The sequence below is a fragment of the Hemibagrus wyckioides genome, linkage group LG19 (assembly GCF_019097595.1).
Source record: "Hemibagrus wyckioides isolate EC202008001 linkage group LG19, SWU_Hwy_1.0, whole genome shotgun sequence".
Taxonomy (NCBI): Eukaryota; Metazoa; Chordata; class Actinopteri; order Siluriformes; family Bagridae; genus Hemibagrus; species Hemibagrus wyckioides.
Window position 1 is genome coordinate 20,170,505 of NC_080728.1, and position 11,854 is coordinate 20,182,358.

Here is an 11,854-nt window from a genome sequence, read left to right on the forward strand (position 1 = left end):
ACATCAATTATTGTGTATTTGTTGAATGTTCAAGAACATTTCTATGGGATCTGTTCTGATACTGAAATGTATTCCTCAACACAGCATAATAATACACAATAAAATCAATGATGTCATTCTAAACATAAATAATCTAGTTTAAGTTTATTTATTCATGGAATTAGTAATGAACTAAACTGATTTAGTTTTAAAAAGAAGAAAACACACTTACTGTTCACAATGAGTTTGGAGCCTCCACCAAAAGTCCACCACAGTGATACATTCTAATGAAACCATCGTACAAAAACCTCCATCACACTGCAGTGCACACACACACACACACACACACACACACACTCACACACACACACACACACACACACTCATACACACACACACACACACACACTTTGCATTGGTGGTCCATGCTTCAGTGCTCTGTGAGTGTTTATAGCCCTGTGACTTTAACACTTCATGACTGAGAGCTGCTGCTCAGCAACTTCACCCACAGCAACCATGACTTTGATCAGCGTCTTCATCTGCACACTGGCCCTCTGGACTCAAGGTGAGAGTTTAACATCAACTCACAGCCTCACACACTTCATTTCATACTAATTCTACACCACTTTAGAGCACAGAAACACAATCTATGTTTCTCTTCAGGATCCAGAGGTCAGGTGACTGTGACTCAGACTCCTTCAGTGCAAACTGTTGCTCCAGGAAACACCGTCACCATCAACTGTAGAACCAGTAGTGACGTGTATGGTGGTAGCGCTCTAAACTGGTACCTGCAGAAACCTGGAGAAGCTCCTAAACTCCTGATCTATGATGCTACTGACTTACAGTCAGGGACTCCAGCTCGTTTCAGTGGCAGTGGATCTGATACTGACTTCACTCTGACCATCAGTGGAGTCCAGACTGAAGATACAGGAGATTACTACTGTCAGAGTTTCCATGAGATCAGTAGTAGCTATGTGTTCACACAGTGTTAGAGCGTGGTACAAAAACCTCGGTCAGTGAGAGTACACAGAGAAGCACTGCTGCAGCTGGGAGAGACTGCAGGTGCTGAGGGGGAGGATGTGATACAGCACAATGACACACACTGTGGACCAGAGAAAACACCCCACACTAACACACTAATACACACACACACACACACTCACACACACACACTGTGGACCAGAGAAGACACACCACACTAACACACTAATACACACACACACACACACACACTGTGGACCAGATAAAACACACCACACTAACACACTAATACACACACACACACACACACACACACACACACACTGTGGACCAGAGAAAACACACTTTAACTGAACATATCTTACTTATTAACAAACCATTAGATAATAATAAACTCCCTTTAACATTCTTTAATGAGTATAAACCAGAGAATTATATAAAATTATAACAAAATAAACAGTTTAAAATATATTAATTTATTTCAGTTCTGAACAGATGACCCTGAGTCTCACCCACTCCTACATGAAGTTTAACCCTTCATACCCTCTCTTACTGGCTCCTGCAGAATAACTGACCAATTCTGTCCACTTAAGCAGAAACTTTGAGAAACTCCACCACACCAACTCCTGCAAAACCTTTGATCAATCCCAACTGCTCCTGCAGAATAATTAACAAATTCTGCCCACTTCTGCAGAAACTTTGACCAATCCCAGCCATTGCTACAGAAAGTTTGACCAATCACCTCCTGCTCCTGTTCAGAGTTTAAACAATCTCACCTGCTTCTGCAGAAAGTTTGACCAATCCCACCTGAGGACTGAGACCAAGCAAGCTCAGAAAACTCGGGGTCTCAGTATGAGAGCTGACTTCACTTCACCAAACTCTCATAAACTGGGTTAACTGGTATCATGATGTGGGTTTACATCTCGTTAAGGTGATCCAGACTTTCCTCATCAAGTCCTGTTCACATTCACTGTAAAAAGATCAGATCTCACACTGCTTTTCAGATTCAAGATTCAAGAAGCTTTTATTGTCATTTCAACCACATACAGCTGGCGCAGTACATAGTGAAATGAAACAACGTTTCTCCAGGACCTGGTGCTACATAAACATACAACAACAAGTTCAACACAAAACAACAAACAACACCACAGAGCTAGGACAGAAGTTTGTCTTAGCCACGTAAAGTGCACAGTGTGCAGCTAGGTGCAAACAGAGCATAGACAAGACAGTGCAAAAAAGACAATAAATACAATAAAGACAACACAAAAGAACACAGGACACTTAGCGCTGAAAAGAAATAAAAGAACGTGTACTGGAATGTAAGTGAAATAAAATAGATAAAGTGAAATGATGTAAAAAAAAAAGTATTGTGCAAAAATACACAGCAGCGGTTGAGGTAGTGCAAATAGAATAAACATAATATAACTATAGCAGCGGATGACAGGTAGAGGTAGTGCAGTAAGTAATGAACAGTATAAATTATGTGTGTGTGTGTGTCCACACAGTCAAGAGAGAGTGTGTGTATCTGTGTGTGAGAGACAGAGAGTTAGTATACAGTTCAGTCCTGAGTGAGAGTGTGTGTGTGTGTGTGTGTGTGTGTGTGTGAGAGTGTAGAACAGTTCAGTCCTGAGTGAGAGTGTGTGTGTGTGTGTGAGAGTGTAGAACAGTTCAGTCCTGAGTGAGAGTGTGTGTGTGTGTGTGTGTGTGAGAGTGTAGAACAGTTCAGTCCTGAGTGAGAGTGTGTGTGAGAGTGTAGAACAGTTCAGTCCTGAGTGAGAGTGTGTGTGTGTGTGTGTGAGAGTGTAGAACAGTTCAGTCCTGAGTGAGAGTGTGTGTGTGTGTGAGAGAGTGTAGAACAGTTCAGTCCTGAGTGAGAGTGTGTGTGTGTGTGTGTGTGAGAGTGTAGAACAGTTCAGTCCTGAGTGAGAGTGTGTGTGTGTGTGTGAGAGAGTGTAGAACAGTTCAGTCCTGAGTGAGAGTGTGTGTGTGTGTGAGAGAGTGTAGAACAGTTCAGTCCTGAGTGAGAGTGTGTGTGAGAGTGTAGAACAGTTCAGTCCTGAGTGAGAGTGTGTGTGTGTGTGTGTGAGAGTGTAGAACAGTTCAGTCCTGAGTGAGAGTGTGTGTGTGTGTGAGAGAGTGTAGAACAGTTCAGTCCTGAGTGAGAGTGTGTGTGTGTGTGTGAGAGTGTAGAACAGTTCAGTCCTGAGTGAGAGTGTGTGTGTGTGTGAGAGAGTGTAGAACAGTTCAGTCCTGAGTGAGAGTGTGTGTGTGTGTGTGTGTGTGAGAGAGTGTAGAACAGTTCAGTCCTGAGTGAGAGTGTGTGTGTGTGTGAGAGAGTGTAGAACAGTTCAGTCCTGAGTGAGAGTGTGTGTGAGAGTGTAGAACAGTTCAGTCCTGAGTGAGAGTGTGTGTGTGTGTGTGAGAGTGTAGAACAGTTCAGTCCTGAGTGAGAGTGTGTGTGTGTGTGAGAGAGTGTAGAACAGTTCAGTCCTGAGTGAGAGTGTGTGTGTGTGTGTGTGTGAGAGTGTAGAACAGTTCAGTCCTGAGTGAGAGTGTGTGTGTGTGTGAGAGAGTGTAGAACAGTTCAGTCCTGAGTGAGAGTGTGTGTGTGTGTGTGTGTGTGTGTGAGAGAGTGTAGAACAGTTCAGTCCTGAGTGAGAGTGTGTGTGTGTGTGTGAGAGTGTAGAACAGTTCAGTCCCGGGTGTTGAGGAGCCTAATGGCTTGAGGAAAGAAACTGTTACACAGTCTGGTTGTGAGGGCCCGAATGCTCCGGTACCTCTTTCCAGATGGCAGGAGGGTGAAGAGTGTGTGTGAGGGGTGTGTGGGGTCAGCCACAATGCTGTTGGCTTTGCGGATGCAGCGTGCGGTGTAAATGTCTGTGATAGAGGGGAGAGAGACTCCGATGATCTTCTCAGCTGTCCTCACTATCCGCTGAAGGGTCTTGCGATCTGAGACGGTGCAGTTCCCAAACCAGGCAGTGATGCAGCTGCTCAGGATGCTCTCGATGGTCCCTCTGTAAAACACAGTCAGGATGGGGGAAGGGAGATGGGCTTTACTCAGCCTCCTCAGGAAGTAGAGGCGCTGCTGGGCTTTCTTGGTGATGGAGCTGGTGTTGAGTGAAAGATGCTTCAGATGCTTGTTGGAAAAGCTGGAGATGGATCGTGTTAAAGCTTTATATTTTACTGCAGAAGAACAAGAATATGAGGTATACAATAACCACAAAAAGCAATACTGTCACTGCTGCAGGGTGTGGGGCAAAAAAGAACTGACTGTGTAAATGAGTGAGGGCATTTTATTTAATTTCACATGATACTTGATGTAAAAGTAATTGCAACTGAAATAATTAGCAGTACATTTTTATTCAATATTCATTCTTTCAAAGGTAGAGTGTACTTTAGAGAGAATATCTCCTTGGATTCATGCAGTGAAAGTCTAAAAACTCAGGAAATCTATTGTAAAACATCTCCCCATTAACTGTTTAAGACTGATTTATCTATTGTGTATCAGAGATGTTATAGAGAGGCTTTTGAAGAGGAAGGTTTAGATAGATTCTCCATTTTGAGAAAAAAAACATCTACTGTGGCAAGGAAAAACTCCCTTAGATGGTAAGAGGAAGAAACCTTGAGAGGAACCAGACTCAAAAGGGAACCCATCCTCATTTGGGTGACAATTGTGTGATGCAGATACAGCATGTGTAAAGTGTTATGTAAATCAATAAGGAGGTTGTTGTCCACAGCGCTGCTTGAATATCCCAATCCTCACAAGCAGAACCCGGCTGGAGCTGGTCCATCTCCGGATGCCACTGGAGCCGGCACAGTCTCTGTATGCCTCGGGATGGGTAGAAGACGGGAAACAATGGAACAGCATTAGCGTAGCTGCTGTTAATAATATTAGCAGCACTAGATGATAATGTGTATTTAATCAGATGTACTGGAGCACAAGGTTATGGGATGTGTTAAATGTATGCCAGGATAAAGAGATAAGTCTTTAGTCCATGTTTAAACTGGGAGACTGTGTCTGAGCCCCGAACACTGTCAGGAAGACTATTCCAAAGTTTAGGAGCTAAATACGAAAACACTCTACCCCCTTTTGTGGACTTTGATATTCTGGGAACTACTAGAAGTCCGGAATTTTGCGATCTTAAAGAGCGTGGTGGATTGTAACGTGTTAGAAGACTGGAGAGATAGGTGGGAGCTAACCCAATTAGAACCTTGTACGTGAGTAGAGCTAATTTATAGTCAATTCTAAACTTAACAGGTAGCCAGTGCATGGATGATAATATTGGGGTTATATGATCATATTTTCTTGATCTGGTAAGAACTCTGGCGGCTGCATTCTGGACTAACTGTAGCTTGTGTATTGAAGATGCAGGACAACCACCTAGTAATGCATTACAGTAGTCCAGTCTGGAGGTCAGGAATGCATGAACTAGTTTTTCTGCATCAGATACAGATAAAATGTTCCTAAGCTTGGCAATATTTCTAAGATGGAAGAAGGCTGTTTTTGTGATATTGGAAATATGATTTTAAAAGGATAAGTTGCTGTCTAATATTACGCCCAGGTCTTTCACTGTTGAGCTAGTAGTAACAGTACATCCTTCTAGATGCAAGCTGAATTGTGAGACCTTCTGTGTATTGGTTTTTGGGCCAATAAGTAATATCTCTGTCTTATCAGAATTTAATAATAGGAAATTATCGGTCATCCAATTTCTAATATCTTTAACACAATCAGTTAATCTAGACAAATTGGATATTTCATCTTGTTTTTGATGAGATATATAACTGGGTATCATCAGCATAACAATGGAAACTAATCCCATGCCTTCTAATGATGTTACCCAATGGAAGCATGTATACTGAGAAAAGCAGAGGTCCTAAAACTGACCCTTGTGGGACCCCGTATTTCACTGGCACTACACTGGACAGTTCTCCATTTAAATCTACAAAGTGGTATCGATCAGACAGGTAGGATCTAAACCATTTTAATGCCTGTCCCTGAATACCTGTGTGATTTTGTAAGCGATCTACAAGAATATTATGATCTATAGTGTGGAATGCAGCACTAAGATCAAGCAGGACTAAAATCGAGATGCAGCCTTGGTCCGAAGCTAAAAGCAAATCATTAGTGATTTTAACTAGTGTAGTTTCTGTACTATGATGGGGCCTGAAACCTGACTGACATTCTTCAAGGATATTGTTTTCCTGTAGGAAAGAGCATAATTGGGCTGACACCACCTTTTCTAATATTTTAGCTATAAACGGAAGGTTTGAAATCGGTCTGTAATTTGATATTTCATCAGAGTCTAGTTTCGGTTTCTTAAGAAGAGGCTTAATAACTGCTAACTTAAGAGATTTTGGGACATGACCTAGATATAACGAAGAGTTAATAATATTAAGAAGAGGCTCTCCAGCTGCATGTATCACTTCTTTCAGCAATCTAGTTGGAATTGGATCTAGCAAACACATTGTTGATTTAGCCGTGGTGCTAAGTTTAGCTAGCTCTTCCTGCCTTATGCTGGTAAAGCATTGTAACTTTAAGTGTGGAGCTATAGGCTGGTCTGGATCACCAGATGCCGTCAATGGTTGAACATCCAATATTTTGTTCCTGATACTATCAATTTTTTAGTGAAGAAATTCATAAAGTCCTCACTACTAAACTGTGCTGAAATACTCTCTCCAGAAATCTGATGCTTTGTTAGTTTAGCCACCATACTAAATAAGAAACTGGGATTGTTCTGGTTTATTTCTATCAGATTGCTCAGATGCTCAGCCCTAGCAGCTTTTAGAGCCTGTCTATAGTTGGACAGACAGTCTTTATATGCAATTCTAAAAACTTCTAATTTGGTTTTTCTGCACCTTCCCTCGAGGTTACGGGTTGCTCTCTAGAGGGCGTGTGTATGACTATTGTACCATGGTGCAGGTGTTTTATCTCTGACCTTTTTTAATCGGATGGGGGCAACAGTGTCTAGTGTGCTGGTGAAAATATTGTCTATGCTGTTGGTTACTTCATCTAGTGCATCTGCATTTCGGGGTCTAGTAAGAAGTTGAGACAGATCTGGCAGATTGTTTGTAAATCTGTCTATAGTGGTTGGAGTTATAGTTCTACCAAGTTTATAACGTGGAGAGACGTGTCTAATATGTTCTACAGGTAGAGTGTACAATAAGAGGTGATGGTCTGTGATGTCATCGCTTTGAGGTAGAACGGTTATATCGGAAACATCAGTCCCATGTGATATAACTAAGTCTAGTGTATGATTAAAACGATGAGTTGGTCTATTAATGTTTTATTGAACCCCAAAGGAATTTAGTAAATCTATAAATGCGAGTCCTAATGCATCATTAGCATCGTCTACATGAATGTTAAAGTCTCCTACAATTAACACTTTGTCAAAACTGATCAAAAGATCTGAGAGTAAATGTGAAAACTCATTAAGAAAAACACCGTAGGGCCCCGGGGGTCTATACACGGTGGCCAGAGCAAGATATAGTAGGGATTTTTTATGCCTGTCTGAGAGTGCAACATTAAGCATGAGCACTTCAAATGAGTTAAACCTGGGTCCTGTTTTCTGAGTAACGGTAAGAGAATTATTATAGATGGATGCAACACCACCACCATGACCTATCTGACAGGGCTCATGCTTATATGAATATCCTGATGGAGTAGACTCATTTAGGCCAATGTATTCATTTGGTCTAAGCCAGGTTTCAGTAAGACAGAGTGCGTCAAAACTATAATCTGAGATCATTTCATTAATAATAAGTGCTTTCGGTGCAAGGGATCTAATGTTCAGAAGCCCAAACTTAAGAAATTGTTTTTCTTTACCTATTTGGCCTTTTTCAGGTTTAATTGTGATAAGATTATTTCGAGAGTTATTGACGAATTTATCCTTTAATCTCACTAATCGGGGGACAGACACAGTTTCTATATGACGAGCTATGTGTGAACTTGTATTAGTCTGGCGAGTTGAACAGTTGCTATTATACATGTAATCTGAGGAATGACTTACCAGTCAGATGGTGCGCAGTGTCCTGGATATGTTGTCCGAGAGGACTGCTGCTCCAGCTCTGCTTGGGTGCAGGCCATCATAGAGCCTAGGAGGCTCCCAGAAAACATTCCAATTATCAACAAGTGGTATATTCTGTTCTTGACACCAAGACTGTAACCATTCATTAAATGCAAATAGCCTACTGAACCTTTTGATTCCTCGCTGGAACGTGGGAAGTGGTCCTGATACGATGATCCTCATCGGGGGCGATGTGGTGCGAACCTTCTCCACCAGGTTTCTGAAGTCCTTCTTCAGGATCTCCTTCTGTATCAGCTTGATGTCGTTCGTGCCAGCATGGAGGACCACAGCTCCGATGTTCTTGGTGAGGATCGCAGGTACCTGTGCAGCGATATCAAGAACACGAGCACCAGGAAAACAATGAGTACGCACCTTACCTTTAGCCGTGGTAGCACGGATGTGCAGGACGATGGAGTCTCCGATGATCACCATGTCGCACGCCGTCTCATGAAGGGGAGCGAAGCGGTTGCGGGTCGAGATCTTGAAGATGGGTGGCGGCGGAGGGGGAGAGGTCCTCGGCCGGGGCAAGGCGGGTGTCTTCTGCTGCTGCTGCATCCAGGCTTCGTGGTCCCCCGGCACCGGAGTGAACAAAACCTGGGCGGGCTGCCTCCTAGCTGCGCTGGGCCTGGGCAGAGAAATACGCGGTGTTGAGGTTGTGGGAGTGATCGTATCATGCCGCGGATTTACCTGGGACAGGTGTGCGTCAGCCCGGGATGATTCCAGTGCGGCTATCCACTGTCACAGCTGGGCCTGCTTCAACTGAAACCCACAACCGACATAGTGTTAAAATGAAGTAGAATAACAGAGATAATTCGTGAAAAATGTAAGCTCTAAACAGAATCGAGATAGCCGGGCTAGTGGGTTAGCATGCTAATAGCCGGGCTAAGGGGTTAGCGTGCTAGTGGGCTAACCAGCTGTAAGCAGGTGTTCAGGAAAACAAATAAAACTAGTGATTTAAAAAGCATTTGGAATGAGAATGTTATGTGACACTATCAGCTAATGAAGATATTATTAAAAGTAATGATCTAGAAAACTTAGCGGAATTGTAGGCCAGCTTGACGGAGCTCAGAAAAACACGTCTGCACGTCTGCTGCACGTCTAATCATGCTTCTACTGTGCAGCACTGTCATGTCACCTTCCTCGTCTGGGTCTACACTTTACAGCCTTAAAATATTGAAGTGTGTCTTGAGAATCCCAAAGATCATTTCTATCCTGAATCTAGTATTTTCCTGATCTGCTTAAATCACCCCTGAGGTCCAGCAGTGGCAGTGGAAATGGAGTCATCAGGAGCTTCCTGCAGGTGAACCCTCTCAGGTGTCTCCAGGTAACCCAATGAAACTGATCTACAATGTAGAATGAACAGAAATATTTGTAGAAAAATATATTTAAATCAAAACCATATGGATACTGATAGAGAGTCAGCGTTCATTCCAAGCTCTACATGGTGATATAGTGTACACTCCCTGAGAATACGAGTCATGAACTGACCCAGGACATTGACCTTAATGCTGGTAGTCAGAGACTGAACACAGGTTTGTGTGAACAGGAAAAAAGGCATTACTGAGTTTTATATACATGTTCTATTAAAGCCCTGTAACTATTTAAAATCCAAATCCAAATTATAGAGCTGAGACTCACAATTAACTGAACATTTTTTTACTTAAACATCTTTTATTACTGATAAAATATTAGATGATGATTATCTGTATAGAGTCATCATAAACAAAAAACTAAGTGCCACAACAACCACACCTAAAGTTTGACTAATCCCACCAAGTCTTGCAGAATGTGTGATGAATCCCTTGTGCTCCTGATGAAACCTTCTGTATGTTGAATATCAGTGGATTTGCACAAAAATATGTTGCATAGCAAAGTATTGATCTTTCACTTGACTGCTCTGTATGTCACATTCTACACTAATGTAATTTAACCACGCCCACATCTACCACTAGACTAGCTCAACAATACTGACATGTAATAAATAGCTTTACACATTTATCAAATGTGTTGCATTACTTACTTACATTTTTAATCCTCTTCGCTCTAGTGGAGAATAAGGCATTGACAAATCTTCTCCAGCCATTTCTGTTCTGGGCGAGCGTTGCCCTGGATTTGATGGTTTTCTGATGATGTAGTCGACATTTCTATAGCAAGAGTATTTTACGCAGTGGGTTGCTAGCTCCACATGTAAACCTCCTCATTTCACATCATGGGCTTGGGACAAGGCAATACAAAAATACACTGTAAACTTATTATTGTTATTATTAGTGTATATTTACATACATACAAACATAGGAATATTAATACCACCAACAAAAAATATTATAAGAAAAGCAAAAAATAATTCTGCAACAACCTAAGGGATCAAAAGGAAGAAATTTTTAATTAGCGTTTTAAATAATGAATTGTGGCATTTAACAGTTAAGGAACCACGATGAAATCCATGATCTCCAACAGATTCTAAGTCATGTTAGCCTCTCATGTTATCTATTTAAACTGTACCTAGAATTAATCACTGCAGGAACCGGCTAATCACTGCAGGTATGGAAATGATGCTTTGTATCATCTGATGAAATGAAAATTGAGTATTTTGGTAACAAACACTAAAGGTGGTTTAAGATTACTAGGATAAATTTTAAGATAACCATTTTTCTTTCAGCTCTAACTTTTTAGCAGTTGGGGTTATAAAACAAACAAGTGATCTGCAGTGAAGGACTCACCAGGTTTTTGAGTGATGACACTTCCTGACATATCTGTAAACACGAGACATTAAAGACTTTAATGAATAACAAACAACACTGAATTTATTTATAGATCACCACGGCTACAGGGAGCATAAGTGAAAATTGAAATTAGGGCTATTTGTGTCACCTTTACTATGTCACACAAGTGTAGCAGTAATTGGTGCAGACACAAACATTTGTTATTCACCTTCATCAGGAAGCTGTATGAAATCCTCATGTAGATCTGGACACCTTGACTGGCTTTTGCCATGCAAGGGTGAAGATATTTTTCATCAGCTTCCTGACATGCGAGTCCATTCAAGAAGCAAAGATGTAAAGAGAACACCAGGTGAACACCCTGGACATATTTTGAAGAGAAACATGATGTTTAAAATTTGTACCAGTGTCACAGAGCAGTAGCCATATTTTACCATGGACATATAGGCATACCTGTTTGGAAAGGTGTTGTGTCATAGTATGTGGTTATTCCATATTTGGCCAGCACTCTGATGCCAAATCTAATCCTGATCTAGAATTATTGTCACTGAGGAAAATTTAAACCGCAGTGTATAAAGGCTCACAATAAACACAGGCAAAACTGACATAAACTTGTCGGTAACTTGTTGAAGTTGGCATTTAGTAGACTAGGAGGCTTAATATGTGATAACTTATTCATACGAATACTTATTCATACATACTTAGTTATGAATTGTCAAGTTATGAATATGTAAATTATGATTAAGTAAATTATGTAAGTTTTAAATAAGTTATTGTAATAGCATACCCACAATAAACAAATAGGCATTAGTAAACAGCTAATACTAATGCTAGCTAGCTAACTACATTTACAGTGTTAGAAATTCTATAAAAGTCTATATGATGGGGTAGTTTGTAACAATAACCATTTCAGCCTTAATGGGACTGTTAGTAGGGCTAATGTGTTTAAAATGAACAACTAACTTACTGTTTAGTGAGCTGTCATGATGATTCAGGTTCAGGTCGCAGTTGGAAACAGTGCTACAGATAACCATTACTAAGTTGCTGCCCAAGTGCGAGATGTAGCCAAGTTCCAGATGTAGCTTGTGACTGTATCTCGAGATTCTTCAC

General features: G+C 41.2%; 1 gene segment (V, D, J or C); it reads left to right on the forward strand.

Annotated features, from left to right (window-relative positions):
• Window positions 1-453: 453 nt before the first annotated feature.
• LOC131369784 (immunoglobulin kappa variable 1D-13-like) lies at window positions 454-971 on the forward strand. The segment is given in 2 exon segments: window positions 454-544; window positions 643-971. Coding segments are annotated over 2 exon segments (420 nt in total).
• Window positions 972-11,854: the final 10,883 nt, after the last annotated feature.